Source organism: Vipera ursinii (assembly GCF_947247035.1).
Source record: "Vipera ursinii genome assembly, chromosome: 16".
NCBI classification, from domain to species: domain Eukaryota; kingdom Metazoa; phylum Chordata; class Lepidosauria; order Squamata; family Viperidae; genus Vipera; species Vipera ursinii.
In genome coordinates this window covers 9198087-9215923 of record NC_139529.1, presented here as the reverse complement: position 1 = coordinate 9215923, position 17837 = coordinate 9198087, and the positions used below count along the sequence as shown (strand labels likewise).

Sequence of the window (17837 nt, the reverse complement as noted above, 5' to 3'; positions counted from 1 at the left end):
GTCACATCATGTTTAAATCCAACATTTATATTTTCTATTGCATGTTTAGGTATTGCCCAAATAGGTATCTTATAATTTAACTTGTGTCTGTACTTTTTCCAAACTCGCAACAGAGCATACCTTAAAATATGTATCTTAAACACATTATCCACCTTCTTATCATACAATAAATATGCATGCCATCCAAATAACAAATCATGACCCTCAAGATTTAATAATCTCGCTTGTGTTAAATTAAACCAGTCACTTATCGCTGACAAAGCAGCAGCTTCATAATATAATTTGAAGTTAGGCATTTTAACACCACCTCTTTCACGCGTATCTTGCATTATCTTAAATTTAACTCGTGGCTTTTTCCCTGCCCAAACAAATTTATTAATTCCTTTTTGCCATTCCTCCAAATTTAAATCCTTTTTAAGTATAGGTATCATTTGAAATAAAAATAAAAATTTTGGCAAAACATTCATTTTCACTGCTGCAATTCTTCCCAATAAGGATAATTGTAATTTTTTCCAACTATCTAATTCTTTTTGTACTTTTCCCCATAACTTTTCATAATTATTTTTATATAACTTCACATTTGAGGGTGACAAATATATCCCCAAATATTTAACCCTTTTAACTATTTCAAATCCCATCGGCTCTTCTAAAACAGCCTTTTGTGATACTGTCATGTTTTTAGACAACATTTTAGTTTTTTGTATGTTGACCTTAAATCCAGAAGCTTTCCCATATTGCGTTATCTCCATCAATTCTACAACTGAATAATCAGGCTGAGTCACTGTAACAACCAGATCATCTGCGAATGCCCTCAATCTATAATCCTGGTCTCTAATTTGAATTCCCTTAATTTTATCCGAATCACGTATTTTAATCAGTAATATTTCCAATGTTAAAACAAATAATAGAGGTGACAACGGGCATCCCTGCCTTGTACCTTTTTCAATATTACATACTTCAGTCAGGCTATTATTAACTATTATGCGGGCTGTTTGCTTTTGATACATTGCCCTGATACTAGTCGCACTTTTGAATGAGAACAAACATCCTTAAAAGCTGCTCTGGGAGGTGGCAAGACTGATAAAAGATTGGCCGTTCCCCCCCCCCCCCCGCCCCAGGGCTATTTTCTCCTTGGCTCTTGTCCTCAGCTGTCATGGCGTCCCCCTCAATCTCTTCTCCCCCGCAACGCCCCAAAGCATCTGTGACCCAAGGAAGCCCTTCCCTTGCTTTCTCTTGCCCCCTCCCCCTTTAAGTAGAGGTCTGCGTGTATACATATGTTGTATATGTAGTGTGTTTTAGGTCTTTGTCATGTATGTGTTTCACTTTCAGAGTGGGCAACTAAATTTTATTTTTGATGATGTGTGCCGTTGTGCCCACAGTAAAAAAATGACAATAAAGATTATCTTATCTTAAACAAGGAGCCAAAGCACAAAGGCCGGGCAGGGCGCAGTGGGGCGCTTCCAGGCGTGAATGAACACACACACACACACACACAGCCCGAGGCTGCTGAGGAGGGAATGCTCTGCTCCCAAGCTCTCTCTGCAGGGAACGTCCCATCCTGCTGTGTTCCGAAGGGCCCCATTTCTCCTGTCAACGGTCCGTGCCGTCCTCTTTCGATAGCCGCCTGGACAAGGGTGGATTCACCTGGATGACTGTCTGGAGGATAAAAGAGGCAGGAAAGGCTGAGCATCCAGAGGGGCAACAGAATGGCAGCAATGAAGCTCCTGCTTGGCAGCCTTCTCCTGGCTGGTGTCTGCTGGCTTGGAGACGCAACGAACTTCCCCGTCATGCCCAACTTCAACAACCAAAGGGTCAGAGATGACAATCCTGGAAGGAATTTCTTCTGCTCCCAGCTCTAAGGAGGACAGAAGCCCAGGAGGGGCCTGGGGGGCCCTTGGTGCTGGGTGGTTGGCTGGGAGGCGGTTCATGACCCAACTAGGGAACATCAGCAGGCCTGCAAGGGTTGGATTTCATTACAAATGGCGCAAGGGAGTTTACCAGGCCTGGCACCAAGAGTTTGGGGTTTGGAGCCCCTCCCCTTCAGTGCTAACAAATTAACCTGGTTTCTCCTTTTTCTAGATTGCCAAGGCTTGGTATCCTCTTCTGTCCATTCCTACTGGAAACGTGCGGACTGTGGAGTTTGACCCGTTTCGATTTGTGGCCCAACCAAATGGAAACCTGAAGTACAGAATTCGAGTTCCCCAGTAAGTTTTGGGATCTGCCGTAAGGAAAAGCATAGGCTGGCCGGGCAGAGCGTTCCTGTCCCCCAGAGGGCAGGAGGGGAAGAGGAATAGGGGGTGCAGCCTTTGCACACTTTGGACTCCCACATGCCCCATCCCCAATACTGGCACGAGGTCTGGGGTCCACGAGGGGGGCTCTTCTCTGCAACGCTCCTCTTCTGGCTCCCACCAAAAGGGAGACAGGCTTGGGTCCCTCCACAACCCACCCAAAGGTTTATGCACTTCACCCTTTTACCAGAAATGGCGGATGCAGGACTGAAGAGAAGATGATGAATAAAGTGGGCCAGCCAGGGGACTACGCGACCAGCGGTGAGTGGGGAATTCCCTCCCGCCCTCCAGCTGGACTGGCTGCCTGGGGAGTTTCCATGTTGGGCTGGCGAAGAAGAGACGGTTTCCTGCCCGAGTGGCCATCCTGAGTTCCCCGGGGCAACTGCCCCACCTGTTCCTCCCACTCGGCTTCACAAGAGGCCAGGAAGGAGTCGGCCAGAGGCCCCCCAGGGAGGATGGCAGCTTCTCCAGGGACAGGCAGAGGAGGGGGCTTGCAGGGCTCCTGCCCGGAAGGTGACAAAAAAGCCTCCCCCCCTATTTCTTTTTCAATGAAGACCCGAGCACCGTTCGCTTCCTGGAAACGGATTACAATACCTATTTCATCGCTTACATCACGCGGGGCTCGGAGTCCTTCCTGGCACTTGCTGGTAAGAGAGCTGGGAGGGGGGCTGGTCGGGAGAGACCCTCACCCTTGTCCTCGCCCTTCCTAACGTTGCTGGCAGCAAAACAATGCCTCTCCTCTTGCTTCTTACTCCCAATCGGCCACCTTCACCACCCTCTTTGGGGTGACAGCTGGGACCTCCTCCCCCACGAGAATCTCTGCCCTTCCATCCTGTGCCCCTAGATCTCCCCCCTCTGATTCTCTCCCTCCCTCCCAGCTGTTCAACCAGGGGATTTGGGGGGAGCCAGAGCAGCACACCCTCCATCCCTGAGCTCTCCCGCAACCCAACCCACCTCCTTGTTTGCCTCCAGGCGCTCAGCCCAACCTGACCCCGGCTTTGGAGACAAAATTCAGGAGAGTGGCCACCTCTCTGGGGGTAACTGGAGCGATTGTGCGCAACGTCCTGCGAGGTAACTGTTCGTTCCTTCCCAATCACCTTTTCTGGGCTGCTGGAAACTCTCCTAGGCAGAGTGGGGGGAGTTTCATTTCAAGTTCACATGCTGAGCTTCAAGATACTTAGGGCACATCAGCGCCTCACAGAAGGACGCCTCCTCCTCCTCCTCCTCATTTCTCCTGGTGCTGGGATGACTCTTCTCTCTCCTCTCCTCTGCAGCCACCTGCTAAGAGCTCAAGGCCGAGAGATTCGGGGCACCGCCAGCAAACCCCCCCACCCCGGTGGGGAAAGGAAGAAGACCCCGACTCTGCTAAAAGGGCCCCTGCGGGCACCAACCTTCCTGCCAGCCGAAGGGCCAACATCAAGCCTCGCTTGTCAAACAAAGCGTAAATAAAACACAGCAAACCAAGGAATTGTGTGTGATTTCCCTCATTGCTCTCCCGAAGTGAAATACGTATAATTGCATCGGCTGCACGTACAAACCAAACACACACACAAAAATCCCTGGAATCGGAATCCCTCAGTTGCCCCCTTACCTTTTGGCCCAGGCCCCCTCCCGGCCACAGCGGATCAGCCCGAGGAAATGCCCGCTTTGGGAGGGGAAGTTTCCACAGCTGGAGTGCCAGGAAGAAAGGGGGTCCCTTCCCCCTCGTCCCAGTGCCAGCGCTCCTGCTCCCCAGCACGTTCCTCCTGCCTGACGACAAGACGGGGGGCGTCAGATCCAGGAGGCAGCTCCCCCTCCCCTCCAGCAGGCCCACCTTTGGCCCGGGGAAGGCCTGGGGGTCCCTGGGGCTCCGCTTTGGGCAGCAACAGGGGAGCAACAGGGGAGGGAGAACGTTTGGTCAGGTCCCTGTGAATCCCATGAAGGAAAAGGTCCGATTTCAATCCAGATTCGGAGAAGTCTTTCTATGCCGTCCGTCTGGGAAAAAGCCAGGAGTTACCTCCTTCCTCAGCCCTTGGCCGCTTCTGGGAAAGCCACTCAATAATTTGGGCACAGATGCTGTCTTGGAGAAGTTCGGCCCTTCTGCATCCCAGGTCATGTTCTCCCAGTGTTGTCACACACGTGTGAATTAAGTTAAAGGTTGAATCGCATGATGCCTGCTAGCTTCTATTGCCAATCAATTTGCCGTGGAAAAGGGGGAGGGTAGAAAACGAAGGGGGGAACTGGAATGGCAGGAAGCCGTTGACGGAGCGAGAGCCTGCACCATGCTGAGGGCACAGGGGCTCGATGGAGAAGTGGACTGTTCCCATCACAAAAAGGAGTGTTATTTTGGGGCGATATGAACACCCGGTGGGCACGGAGAAGGGAATCTACTCTTTAACTAAGCAAGCTTTTGCACGGGAAAACTCAGAGCTGGTTTTCCTTCTTCGATTCTGAAATGCTGTACTCAACAAAGTTTTATCTGCTGGGACTTAGTTGCCTTGAGGAAGCCTTCTGCTGGGTTCCCTAGTCGCACTTTTGAATGAGAACAAACATCCTTAAAAGCTGCTCTGGGAGGTGGAAAGACTGATAAAAGATTGGCCGTTCCCTCCCCCCCCCCCAGGCTATTTTCTCCTTGGCTCTTGTCCTCCGCTGTCATGGCACCCCCCTCAATCTCCTCTTCTCCCCCGCAATGCCCCATCAGGTCAAACAGGGATTGGGGAGCCAAAGCACAAAGGCCGGGAAGGGCGCAGTGGGGCACTTCCAGGCGTGAATGAACACACACACACACACACCTAGGATGCTGAGGAGGGAATGCGCTACTCCCAAACTCTCTCTGCAGGGAACGTCCCATCCTGCTGTGTTCCGAAGGGCCCCATTTCTCCTGTCAACGGTCCGTGCCGTCCTCTTTCGATAGCCGCCTGGACAAGGGTGGATTCACCTGGATGACCGTCCAGAGGATAAAAGAAGCGGGAAAGGCTGAGCATCCAGAGGGGCAACAGAATGGCAGCAATGAAGCTCCTGCTTGGCAGCCTTCTCCTGGCTGGTGTCTGCTGGCTTGGAGACGCAACGAACTTCCCCGTCATGCCCAACTTCAACAACCAAAGGGTCAGAGATGACAATCCTGGGAGGAATTTCTTCTGCTCCCAGCTCTAAGGAGGAGAGAAGCCCAGGGGGGGCCTGGGGGGCCCTTGGTGCTGGGTGGTTGGCTGGGAGGCGGTTCATGACCCAACTAGGGAACATCATCAGTCCTGCAACGGTTGGATTTCATTACAAATGGTGCAAGGGAGTTTACCAGGCCTGGCACCAAGAGTTTGGGGTTTGGAGCCCCTCCCCTTCAGTGCTAAGAAACTAACCTGGTTTCTCCTTTTTCTAGATTGCCAAGGCTTGGTATCCTCTTCTGTCCATTCCTACTGGAAACGTGCGGAGTGTGGAGTTTTGCCCATTTCGATTTGTGGCCCTACGAAATGGAAACCTGAAGTTCCAAACTAGAGTTCCCAAGTAAGTTTTGGGATCTGCCGTAAGGAAAAGCATAGGCTGGCCAGGCGGAGCGTTCCTGTACCCCAGAGGGCAGGAGGGGAAGAGGAATAGGGGGTGCAGCCTTTCCACACTTTGGACTCCCACATGCCCCATCCCCAATACTGGCACGAAGTCTGGGGTCCATGAGGGGGGCTCTTCTCTGCAACGCTCCTCTTCTGGCTCCCACCGAAAGGGGGGCAGGCTTGGGTCCCTCCACAACCCACCCAAAGGTTTATGCACTTCACCTTTTTACCAGAAATGGCAGATGCAGGACTGAAGAGGTGTTGATGAATAAAGTGGGCCAGCCAGGGAACTACGCGACCAGCGGTGAGTGGGGAATTCCCTCCCGCCCTCCAGCTGGACTGGCTGCCTGGGGAGTTTCCATGTTGGGGTGGCGAAGAAGAGACGGTTTCCTGCCCGAGTGGCCATCCTGAGTTCCCCGGGGCAACTGCCCCACCTGTTCCTCCCACTCGGCTTCACAAGAGGCCAGGAAGGAATCGGGAAGAGGACCCCAGGGAGGATGGCAGCTTCTCCAGGGACAGGCAGAGGAGGGGGCTTGCAGGGCTCCTGCCCGGAATGTGACAAAACAGCCTCCCCCCCCCTATTTCTTTTTTCAATGAAGTCCCGAGCACCCTTCGCTTCCTGGAAACGGATTACAACACTTATTTTATCGCATACATCACGCGGTGCTCGGAGACGTTCCTGGCACTTGCCGGTAAGAGAGCTGGGAGGGGGGCTGGTTGGGAGAGACCCTCACCCTTGTCCTCGCCCTTCCTAACGTTGCTGGCAGCAAAACAATGCCCCTCCTCTTTCTTCTTACTCCCAATTGGCCATCTTCACCACCCTCTTTGGGGTGACAGCTGGGACCTCCTCCCCCTCCTGCCCCAGGAGAATCTCTGCCCTTCCCTCCTGTGCCCCTAGATCTCCCCCCTCCGATTCTCTCCCTCCCTCCCAGCTGTTCAACCAGGGGATTTGGGGGGAGCCAGAGCAGCACGCCCTCCATCCCTGAGCTCTCCCGCAACCCAACCCACCTCCTTGTTTGCCTCCAGGCGCTCAGCCCAACGTGACGCCGGCTTTGGAGACAAAATTCAGGACAGTGGCCACCTCTCTGGGGGTAACTGGAGAGATTTTGCACAGCATCCTGCGAGGTAACTGTTCGGTCCTTCCCAATCACCTTTTCTGGGCTGCTGGAAACTCTCCTAGGCAGAGTGGGGGGAGTTTCATTTCAAGTTCACATGCTGAGCTTCAAGATACTTAGGGCACATCAGCGCCTCACAGAAGGACGCCTCCTCCTCCTCCTCCTCATTTCTCCTGGTGCTGGGATGACTCTTCTCTCTCCTCTCCTCTGCAGCCACCTGCTAAGAGCTCAAGGCCGAGAGATTCGGGGCACCGCCAGCAAACCCCCCCACCCCGGTGGGGAAAGGAAGAAGACCCCGACTCTGCTAAAAGGGCCCCTGCGGGCACCAACCTTCCTGCCAGCCGAAGGGCCAACATCAAGCCTCGCTTGTCAAACAAAGCGTAAATAAAACACAGCAAACCAAGGAATTGTGTGTGATTTCCCTCATTGCTCTCCCGAAGTGAAATACGTATAATTGCATCGGCTGCACGTACAAACCAAACACACACACAAAAATCCCTGGAATCGGAATCCCTCAGTTGCCCCCTTACCTTTTGGCCCAGGCCCCCTCCCGGCCACAGCGGATCAGCCCGAGGAAATGCCCGCTTTGGGAGGGGAAGTTTCCACAGCTGGAGTGCCAGGAAGAAAGGGGGTCCCTTCCCCCTCGTCCCAGTGCCAGCGCTCCTGCTCCCCAGCACGTTCCTCCTGCCTGACGACAAGACGGGGGGCGTCAGATCCAGGAGGCAGCTCCCCCTCCCCTCCAGCAGGCCCACCTTTGGCCCGGGGAAGGCCTGGGGGTCCCTGGGGCTCCGCTTTGGGCAGCAACAGGGGAGCAACAGGGGAGGGAGAACGTTTGGTCAGGTCCCTGTGAATCCCATGAAGGAAAAGGTCCGATTTCAATCCAGATTCGGAGAAGTCTTTCTATGCCGTCCGTCTGGGAAAAAGCCAGGAGTTACCTCCTTCCTCAGCCCTTGGCCGCTTCTGGGAAAGCCACTCAATAATTTGGGCACAGATGCTGTCTTGGAGAAGTTCGGCCCTTCTGCATCCCAGGTCATGTTCTCCCAGTGTTGTCACACACGTGTGAATTAAGTTAAAGGTTGAATCGCATGATGCCTGCTAGCTTCTATTGCCAATCAATTTGCCGTGGAAAAGGGGGAGGGTAGAAAACGAAGGGGGGAACTGGAATGGCAGGAAGCCGTTGACGGAGCGAGAGCCTGCACCATGCTGAGGGCACAGGGGCTCGATGGAGAAGTGGACTGTTCCCATCACAAAAAGGAGTGTTATTTTGGGGCGATATGAACACCCGGTGGGCACGGAGAAGGGAATCTACTCTTTAACTAAGCAAGCTTTTGCACGGGAAAACTCAGAGCTGGTTTTCCTTCTTCGATTCTGAAATGCTGTACTCAACAAAGTTTTATCTGCTGGGACTTAGTTGCCTTGAGGAAGCCTTCTGCTGGGTTCCCTAGTCGCACTTTTGAATGAGAACAAACATCCTTAAAAGCTGCTCTGGGAGGTGGAAAGACTGATAAAAGATTGGCCGTTCCCTCCCCCCCCGGGCTATTTTCTCCTTGGCTCTTGTCCTTCGCTGTCATGGCGCACCCCTCAATCTCCTCTTCTCCCCCGCAATGCCCCATCAGGTCAAACAGGGATTGGGGAGCCAAAGCACAAAGGCCGGGCAGGGCGCAGTGGGGCACTTCCAGGCGTGAATGAACACACACACACACACCCCTAGGATGCTGAGGAGGGAATGTGCTACTCCCAAACTCTCTCTGCAGGGAACGTCCCATCCTGCTGTGTTCCGAAGGGCCCCATTTCTCCTGTCAACGGTCTGTGCCGTCCTCTTTCGATAGCCGCCTGGACAAGGGTGGATTCACCTGGATGACCGTCCGGAAGATAAAAGAAGCGGGAAAGGCTGAGCATCCAGAGGGGCAACAGAATGGCAGCAATGAAGCTCCTGCTTGGCAGCCTTCTCCTGGCTGGTGTCTGCTGGCTTGGAGACGCAACGAACTTCCCCGTCATGCCCAACTTCAACAAACAAAGGGTCAGAGCTGACTATCCTGGAAGGAATTTCTTCTGCTCCCAGCTCTAAGGAGGAGAGAAGCCCAGGGGGGGGCCTGGGGGGCCCTTGGTGCTGGGTGGTTGGCTGGGAGGCGGTTCATGACCCAACTAGGGAACATCATCAGTCCTGCAACGGTTGGATTTCATTACAAATGGTGCAAGGGAGTTTACCAGGCCTGGCACCAAGAGTTTGGGGTTTGGAGCCCCTCCCCTTCAGTGCTAAGAAACTAACCTGGTTTCTCCTTTTTCTAGATTGCCAAGGCTTGGTATCCTCTTCTGTCCATTCCTACTGGAAACGTGCGGACTGTGGAGTTTGACCCGTTTCGATTTGTGGCCCAACCAAATGGAAATCTGAAGTACAGAATTCGAGTTCCCCAGTAAGTTTTGGGATCTGCCGTAAGGAAAAGCATAGGCTGGCCAGGCGGAGCGTTCCTGTACCCCAGAGGGCAGGAGGGGAAGAGGAATAGGGGGTGCAGCCTTTCCACACTTTGGACTCCCACATGCCCCCTCCCCAATACTGGCATGAAGTCTGGGGTCCACGAGGGGGGCTCTTCTCTGCAACGCTCCTCTTCTGGCTCCCACCGAAAGGGGGGCAAGCTTGGGTCCCTCCACAACCCACCCAAAGGTTTATGCACTTCACCCTTTTACCAGAAATGGCGGATGCAGGACTGAAGAGCTGATGCTGAATAAAGTGGGCCAGCCAGGGGACTACACGACCAGCGGTGAGTGGGGAATTCCCTCTCGTCCTCCAGCTGGACTGGCTGCCTGGGGAGTTTCCATGTTGGGGTGGCGAAGAAGAGACGGTTTCCTGCCTGAGTGGCCATCAACTCAACTGCCCCACCTGTTCCTCCCACTCGGCTTCACAAGAGGCCAGGAAGGAGTCGGCCAGAGGCCCCCCAGGGAGGATGGCAGCTTCTCCAGGGACAGGCAGAGGAGGGGGCTTGCAGGGCTCCTGCCAGGAAGGTGACAAAACAGCCTCCCCCCCTATTTCTTTTTCAATGAAGCCCCGAGCACCCTTCGCTTCCTGGAAACGGATTACAATACCTATTTCATCGCATACATCACGCGGGGCTCGGAGTCCTTCCTGGCACTTGCTGGTAAGAGAGCTGGGAGGGGGGGCTGGTCGGGAGAGACCCTCACCGTAGTCCTCGCCCTTCCTAACGTTGCTGGCAGCAAAACAATGCCCCTCCTCTTTCTTCTTACTCCCAATTGGCCATCTTCACCACCCTCTTTGGGGTGACAGCTGGGATCTCCTCCCCCTCCTGCCCCAGGAGAATCTCTGCCCTTCCCTCCTGTGCCCCTAGATCTCCCCCCTCCGATTCTCTCCCTCCCTCCCAGCTGTTCAACCAGGGGATTTGGGGGGAGCCAGAGCAGCACGCCCTCCATCCCTGAGCTCTCCCGCAACCCAACCCACCTCCTTGTTTGCCTCCAGGCGCTCAGCCCAACGTGACACCGGCTTTGGAGACAAAATTCAGGACAGTGGCCACCTCTCTGGGGGTAACTGGAGAGATTTTGCGCAGCGTCCTGCGAGGTAACTGTTCGGTCCTTCCCAATCACCTTTTCTGGGCTGCTGGAAAATCTCCTAGGCAGAGTGGGGGGAGTTTTTTTTATTGAAAAGTTTTACAATACATTTTTAAATTCCAAAAAAACCCACCCCCTCCTCCCCCTCCCCTCTCTCCAACCCCTCCCTCCTCTCCCCTCCCCCCTCCCCGACTTCCCAGAGCTGAGTACAGGGTATAAAAATAGAAACAAGCATAATCTAAAATCTGCTAACAACAATAAAACATTGAATTCTGTAGCACTTTAACTCTCCATCGTCAAAATATTAATAAAATAACTACTAACTAGTTATACATCATATAGATCCACTACTTATTCAAATGCTAAATGAAACTTTTTAGTCCCATATTTATTCTGAATATATTCAATCCATCTCCTCCACTCCACAATGTATCTCTGTTGCGTTTGGTCTTTCAAATACGCTGAAATCTTTGCCATTTCCGCCAGGTTAGAAACTTTCAAAGTCCACTCTTCTATAGTCGGCAGTTCTTCCTTCTTCCAATATTGCGCTACTAAAAGTCTCGCTGCCGTGATTAAATTCAACATCAACTTAGTATCTATAACAGTAGATTCTGTAATAATACCCAATAAAAACAATTGCGGAGAAAACTTTATCCTTTTCTTAAATATCTTTTGCATATTCCACCAAATTTTAATCCAAAAAGCTTTAAACTTTTTACAAGTCCACCATATATGAAAATACGTTGCATCCTCACAACATAGAGGGGGAGTTTCATTTCAAGTTCACATGCTGAGCTTCAAGATACTTAGGGCACATCAGCGCCTCACAGAAGGACGCCTCCTCCTCCTCCTCATTTCTCCTGGTGCTGGGATGACTCTTCTCTCTCCTCTCCTCTGCAGCCACCTGCTAAGAGCTCAAGGCCGAGAGATTCGGGGCACCGCCAGCAAACCCCCCCACCCCGGTGGGGAAAGGAAGAAGACCCCGACTCTGCTAAAAGGGCCCCTGCGGGCACCTCCCTTCCTGCCAGCCGAAGGGCCAACATCAAGCCTCGCTTGTCATACAAAGCGTAAATAAAACACAGCAAACCAAGGAATTGTGTGTGATTTCCCTCATTGCTCTCCCGAAGTGAAATACGTATAATTGCATCGGCTGCACATACAAACCAAACACACATACAAAAATCCCTGGAATCGGAATCCCTCAGTTGCCCCCTTACCTTTTGGCCCAGGCCCCCTCCCGGCCACAGCGGATCAGCCCGAGGAAATGCCCGCTTTGGGAGGGGAAGTTTCCACAGCTGGAGTGCCAGGAAGAAAGGGGGTCCCTTCCCCCTCGTCCCAGTGCCAGCGCTCCTGCTCCCCAGCACGTTCCTCCTGCCTGACGACAAGACACCCCCTCCCATCAGCAGGCCCACCTTTGGCCCCGGGACGCCCTCAAATTCCCCTCAGATTCTTCATCGTCTGTTGCCACCCAGGCCCGACCTCTTCAATACTGGAGTGGAAGGAAAACATTTTGGGTGAAAAAGCACATTCTTCTTTAAAGCAGAGCTTTATTTCCCATCTCCAAAGGGGTGTGTGTGCTATCTGCCCCCCCAATTCACCTCCCTGCTGTCCACCCCTCCTCAGGTTGCGGCCAGCTGTGCCCAAGATGCCAGCTGGACTGGCCTGCCGCCTGCCCTGGACCCTCCTGCAGGATCAGAACCTACAAAGCCTGTTCTCACATGGCCTGAGGCACATGCAAATTCAACTGAAAGTGATAGTACGAATGCCTAAACGCCTCCACCTATGTGGAGGACCCCCATAAGGGCTCCTGCTGGGCTGGTGCCAAGAGAGCCCAAAGCCCCCAGGAGTGCCAAGGAGAAGCACTCAGCCACCTGCGCCCTGGACCGCTAGAGGGCTGCTGCAGAGGAGAGAAGGAAGTCCGTTGTCTCCCAGGAGGAGCAGCAGCTGAAGAGCCCTAAGTATCTCTACGCTCAGCCAGCCCCTGAACCTGGAAGAAAATTCTCCCCGTCTCTGCCCAGGAGAGTTTCCACCAGCCAGGATGCAGGGCACCGAAGGGTGACCTTGCAGGAAGCTAGGCACAAGCTGGCCTCTGATTCCCACGCCCCCCAGATCCCCCCCCCACATGGATGGAGAGAACTGAATGGGGCAGAGCAAAACAAAGAGAGGGAAGGGATTCCCTCGGGGAAGAGATGATGAGGGGCATGGGGGTGGGGAGAAAGGAGGGAGATTGAGGTATGCCTTTCCCTCCTTGTGTCTCAGCCCCCCTTCGTTTCTCTCCATCCTTCCCCAGCAGGTCAAACAGGGGTTGGGGAGCCAAAGCACAAAGGCCGGGCAGGGCGCAGTGGGGCGCTTCCAGGCGTGAATGAACACACACACACACACAAACACACACACACACACACACACACACCTAGGCTGCTGAGGAGGGAATGCTCTGCTCCCAAACTCTCTCTGCAAGGAACGTCCCATCCTGCTGTGTTCCGAAGGGCCCCATTTCTCCTGTCAATGGTCCGTGCCGTCCTCTTTCGATAGCCGCCTGGACAAGGGTGGATTCACCTGGATGACTATCCAGAGGATAAAAGAGGCAGGAAAGGCTGAGCATCCAGAGGGGCAACAGAATGGCAGCAATGAAGCTCCTGCTTGGCAGCCTTCTCCTGGCTGGTGTCTGCTGGCTTGGAGACGCAACAGAAATCCCCACCATGCCCAACTTCAACGTCCGAAGGGTCAGAGCTGAAAATCCTGGAAGGAATTTCTTCTGCTCCCAGCTCTAAGGAGGAGAGAAGCCCAGGGGGGCCCTGGGGGGCTCTTGGTGCTGGGTGGTTGGTTGGGAGGCGTTTCACAACCCAACTAGGAAACATCATCAGTCCTGCAAGGGTTGGATTTCATTACAAATGGTGCAAGGGAGTTTACCAGGCCTGGCACCAAGAGTTTGGGGTTTTGGAGCCCCTCCCCTTCAGTGCTGACAAACTAACCTGGTTTCTCCTTTTTCTAGATTGCCAAGACTTGGTATCCTCTTGCGGTCATTCCTTCTGGACCAATATCAAGAGTGGACTTCCCCCCGTTAAGATTTGTGGCCCTACCAAATGGAAACCTGAAGTACAGAATTCGAGTTCCCCAGTAAGTTTTGGGATCTGCTGTAAGGAAAAGCATAGGCTGGCCGGGCGGAGCGTTCCTGTACCCCAGAGGGCAGGAGGGGAGGAACCCGAAGGAAAAGGGGGTGCATCTGGGAGCTTTTCAATGCTTTGTACTCCCATGTCCATCATCCCCAATATTGGCCCGAGGTCTGGGGTCCGTGTCTGAGTTGCTTGCCATGACACAGAAAGTGAAGGGCTGGGAAAACATGCCTGCTGAAATACTTCTGTAGAAATTGAGGCTTTCCAAAACCTGGGGCTTTTGTTCCTGAAGTTTGACATTTGAAGATTTTGCTGTGAGGCAATTGTGCCTTGGCCAGCAGCTGTGCGTTTGGCCATTTCATTCACGAAGGAAAAGGAAGGCAGCCTTCAATTCTTCCTTTCCAGCACTGCCAGGTAACAGCTGCAACGCTTCTCTTCTGGCCCCCACCGAAAGGGGGGCAGGCTTGGATCCCTCCATGATCCCCCCCCAAAGGTTTATGCACTTCACTCTTCTTTCCAGAAACGGCAGATGCACGAATAAAGACACGACGATGGTTAAAGAGGGCCAGCCAGGGTTGTATATAGGCAGTGGTGAGTGGGGAATTCCCTCCCTCCTTCATCTGGACTGACTGCCTGGCGCAGAAGAGACGGTTTTCTGCCCAACTGGTGATCCTGAATTTCGCAGGGCAACTGCCCCATCTGTTCCCCCTGCCCCTACTCTGCAAAAGGCTTCTTCCGCCTGTCCTTGGAGAGTGCGGAAAGACCCCTCTGGGCAGAGCAGGGGGTTGAGCCTGCCCAAGAGAAGCCCCCCATCTCTTGTCAATATCCAGCTGGGGAATCCAAACAAAACTCCAGGTTCATTCCATCCCCGAAAATCTTACTGTTTGTTCAGTAAGCTGCATGGTAATGTCAAAGGAAAACTAACTCTGAGGTTCCAACAACAATTAATAAACAATAATTTTCCCAGCCAAACCCCCATCATCTTACGTATTCGATATTAACAAGTTCACTTTGTTATGGAAACCGTCAGCTTCAAATCCACACCTGTTCTGGTGTCCTTGAGAAGGTTTCAGGCTCTTATGGTCTTCAGCAGAATTATAGAAGTTTTATTTCTCCATCTAACCCACTAGAAAGTAACAACACTTCCCCCCTTGAAACGAAGAGGCACGTAGCAGCCAAAGTTTCAAGTGTGACACTTCTCCCCGAGACTGAGAAAGAATCAGGGCCAGGGGCAGAGGCCCCCCAGGGAGGATGGCAGCTTCTCCAGGGACAGGCAGAGGAGGGGGCTTACAGGGCTCCTGCCTGGAAGGTGACTAAACAGCCTCTTCCCACTTTTTTCAATGAAGGCAGCAGCATTCGCTTCGTGGATACTGATTACAATACCTATTTAATCGTACACATCACGCTGGGCTCAGATACCTTCCTGGCACTTGCCGGTAAGAGAGCTGGGGGGGGGGCTGGTCAGGAGAGACCCTCATCCTTGTCCTCAAAACAATGCCCCTCCTTTTGCTTCTTAGTCCCAATCGGCCACCTTCACCACCCTCTTTGGGGTGCCAGCTGGGACCTCCTCCCCCTCCTGCCCCGCAAAAATCTCTGCCCCACGGGAAGCCCTTCCCTGCTGTGCCTCTAGATCTCCCCCATCCGATTCTCTCCCTGCCAGCTGTTCAACCAGGGGATTTGGGGGGAGCCAGAGCAGCCCCCCCTCCATCCCTGAGTTCTCCTGCAACCCAACCCACCTCCTTGTTTGCCTCTAGGCGGTCAGCCAATCTACACGGAGGCTTTGAAGCAGAAATTCAAGACTGTTGCCATCTCTCTGGGGATAATTCCAGAAATCATCGTCGGCTCCGTGCAAGGTAGCCCTTCGGTCCTTCGCAATCACCTTTTCTGGGCTGGTGGAAACTCTCCTGGGCAGAGTGGGGGGAGTTTTCTTCCATTTCAAGTCACATTCACGTGCTGAGCTTCAAGATACTTAGGGCACATCAGCGCATCAGAGAAGGCCTCCTCCTCCTCCTCCTGGGATGACCCTTCTCTCTCCTCTCCTCTGCAGCAACCTGCTAAGAGCTCAAGGCCGAGAAGTGGAGATTTGGGGCACCGCCAGCAAACCCCCCACCCCGGTGGGGAAAGGAAGAAGACCCCGACTCTGCTAAAAGGGCCCCTGTGGGCACCTCCCTTCCTGCCAGCCGAAGGGCCAACATCAAGCCTCGCTTGTCATACAAAGCGTAAATAAAACACAGCAAACCAAGGAATTGTGTGTGATTTCCCTCATTGCTCTCCCGAAGAAGGTGCCCCCCACCAGCCTTCTGGCCATCTTGCCTCTCCTTGGCTGAGGGGTCCTCACAGGCGCTTGGCCTGGCGCTCCCGGGGGGCCCTTGGCTCTCTTGGCACCACCCAGCAGGAGCTCTTGTCACCCGTAAAGCCCAGGGGCCTCCAAGTGCCCCCCATTCGTCTCAGAATGAATGAAGGGCGCCCATCAAACCAGAAAAGGCACCCTGGAAGGGGCAAAATCCGGAAAGACTGGTTGAGAAGTTATGACATTGCCCGATTGATTACTTTAAGGATTAACCAGCAAATAATTTTAATAGCACAAGAACTTTGAGATCTGAAGGCCAAAAGCCTCTTTCCTAATTAGAGCCCCCTTTCACCCTCCGGGTAGGGCTGAGATTCAGTGCCCTTTAAGATGCCACCCGGCAGGAGAAGAAAGCCCAAAAGGGGAGCAGCTCCTGAAGGGCTGCTTGGGGGGCTCTGATGCTTCACCACCTGGACCATTTTCCTTCAAGGGGTTCACAGCACCTGGCCAAACCTTCTCCTTGCCCCGTTGCTTTAACCCTTCAGCCGTGTTGCCTGCATTTCTGCACAACCAGGAAAGTTGCAGCGTGGTTATTTACACGGTGCGCACGTGTCCCCAGTTTGAAGTCTGGCACCATTTCGGCCACTGGACCATTCGTGGCTTCCTCTGAATTGTTCATTTGGATTGCAAATCCGATTCTGCCTACACACGACCAGCAGGGAAAGAGGAGCACCTGGGATCTCCTGGTTTGGGAATGTTTCCCTCGCGGCTTTGCTTTGGGGCAGGCGAGCCTGGCTCCCGCCAGAAATGAGGACGACGAAGCCCACATTCTCTGAACTTACAGCCTGTGAGATCAGAGCGTTGTGACCAAGAAGGAAGCAGGTTGTGGCGTTGTAACTGCTGACCTTGGGATGCCCATTTGGGAAGGACAGCAGCGGCAGATAAAAGCCGGAGGGTCCAGGGCAGAAATGCGCCCAAAGATACAAGGGGGCCTGGTGGTATGAGGCACGCCACGATTCCAACCTCAACGGGAAATATTACCTGGGAGAACAGAAGTCTTCGGCTGATGGCATCAATTGGAAAACAGGGAAAGGCTACAACTACTCCTACAAGCACACCGAAATGAAAATCAGGCCCGTGGCTTAGCGGGCTGATGGGGATTTCCTCTGAGGGATTCCAAAGGGCGTCTAGTCCATCCCCTCCGCTTTTGATTAGCTACCTTTGCATTTTACAGAATTTACATGATTAAATGATCTTTAAACAGTTACTTCGACGTGCCTTAGCAGAGTTTGGGGGCATTTTCCATCGTCCCCCTTCATCTGTGCAGGAATTGAGGAACCAAAAATTAATAAATACCGTAAGATAAATGAACTGCAATCCAGTCAAAGGTCTCAGAGTCCTTTATGCCAAGGGTAGAAGATCTGCCAACCTTTGCCAGGGGGAAGGCGACACAGGCCTGGCCCCTGCGACCTTCTTCACGCGTAGCTCGGTTCCTAATGGTTGCGTGGCTTCTCCTAAGCAGCCATCCGCCTCCTGCCTGATGGGGCTCGAAATTCAGGGATCTGCAATGGGGCTGCAGCCTCTGAACAGCTTCAACCCGTCCCCCCATTGCTCACCTTTGGGCTACCTTTGCGGGGGGGGGGCTGGAAGTCTCACAAGTCTGCACATTTCTTCAGCTGCCTCTGGGTAATTGCACAGCTGGGTAAGGCAGCCACAGCTGCAGGAGGGCAGGAAGAGAAAAGTCCCACTGAAGCCGCCTTTATTCCCAATCCGAGGGGGGGTCATCCGATCAGAGTGGGGGGCATCTCCCCTCTGACGGGACCCCCAGGCTGGCTCAGAGGCCTCAGTCGGAGGATGCTCCGGGAGCCTTTTCAGAGGGAAAAGAATCTTAGGGGGCGACGCCCGGCCTCCCACCCCGAGGGCCGGTTTACCTCTGGGTTTGGGGGGGGGGCAGAGCG

At 53.4% G+C, this 17837-nt stretch overlaps 2 protein-coding genes and 1 long non-coding RNA gene across 8 annotated transcripts in view; 2 read left to right on the top strand and 1 right to left on the bottom strand.

Moving 5' to 3' along the window:
• The window catches only part of LOC310647593 (uncharacterized protein), a 117272-nt gene that overhangs the window by 9887 nt on the left and 89548 nt on the right, over positions 1 to 17837 (top strand). The window lies entirely within an intron of this gene.
• On the top strand, positions 1578 to 7721 carry LOC310647856 (lipocalin-like). 3 transcript variants are annotated; one of them, XM_083375420.1, is made up of 6 exons: positions 1578 to 1811; positions 2080 to 2204; positions 2479 to 2549; positions 2843 to 2935; positions 6833 to 6931; positions 7135 to 7721. In XM_083375420.1, exons 1-6 carry the CDS (start codon positions 1707 to 1709, stop codon positions 7143 to 7145), a joined length of 504 nt encoding a protein of 167 aa, XP_083231546.1. In that variant the 5' UTR covers positions 1578 to 1706; the 3' UTR covers positions 7146 to 7721. The 3 variants fall into 3 exon arrangements, with proteins under 3 accessions (XP_083231546.1, XP_083231545.1, XP_083231544.1); XM_083375419.1 differs by lacking the exons at positions 6833 to 6931; positions 7135 to 7721 and adding exons at positions 3261 to 3359; positions 3563 to 3742; XM_083375418.1 differs by having other exon boundaries at positions 6833 to 7721.
• Positions 1805 to 17823, bottom strand: LOC310647857. Of its 4 annotated transcripts, none has more exons than XR_014493968.1 (3): positions 17236 to 17823; positions 11892 to 11968; positions 1805 to 2178 (listed from the first exon to the last, which is right to left on the bottom strand). It is a non-coding gene; the product is annotated as an uncharacterized lncRNA (long non-coding RNA). The 4 variants fall into 4 exon arrangements; XR_014493969.1 differs by lacking the exon at positions 17236 to 17823 and adding an exon at positions 12273 to 12366; XR_014493970.1 differs by lacking the exons at positions 11892 to 11968; positions 17236 to 17823 and adding exons at positions 3880 to 4037; positions 5060 to 5757.

Excerpts from the sequence above, each read along its gene's own strand:
- LOC310647856 (XM_083375418.1), top strand. The coding sequence starts at position 1,707 with ATGGCAGCAATGAAGCTCCTGCTTGGCAGCCTTCTCCTGGCTGGTGTC. Across the intron at positions 1,812-2,079 it reads CCAACTTCAACAACCAAAGG|ATTGCCAAGGCTTGGTATCC; the intron begins GTCAGAGATGAC and ends TCCTTTTTCTAG. Across the intron at positions 2,936-6,832 it reads GTCCTTCCTGGCACTTGCTG|GCGCTCAGCCCAACGTGACG; the intron begins GTAAGAGAGCTG and ends GTTTGCCTCCAG.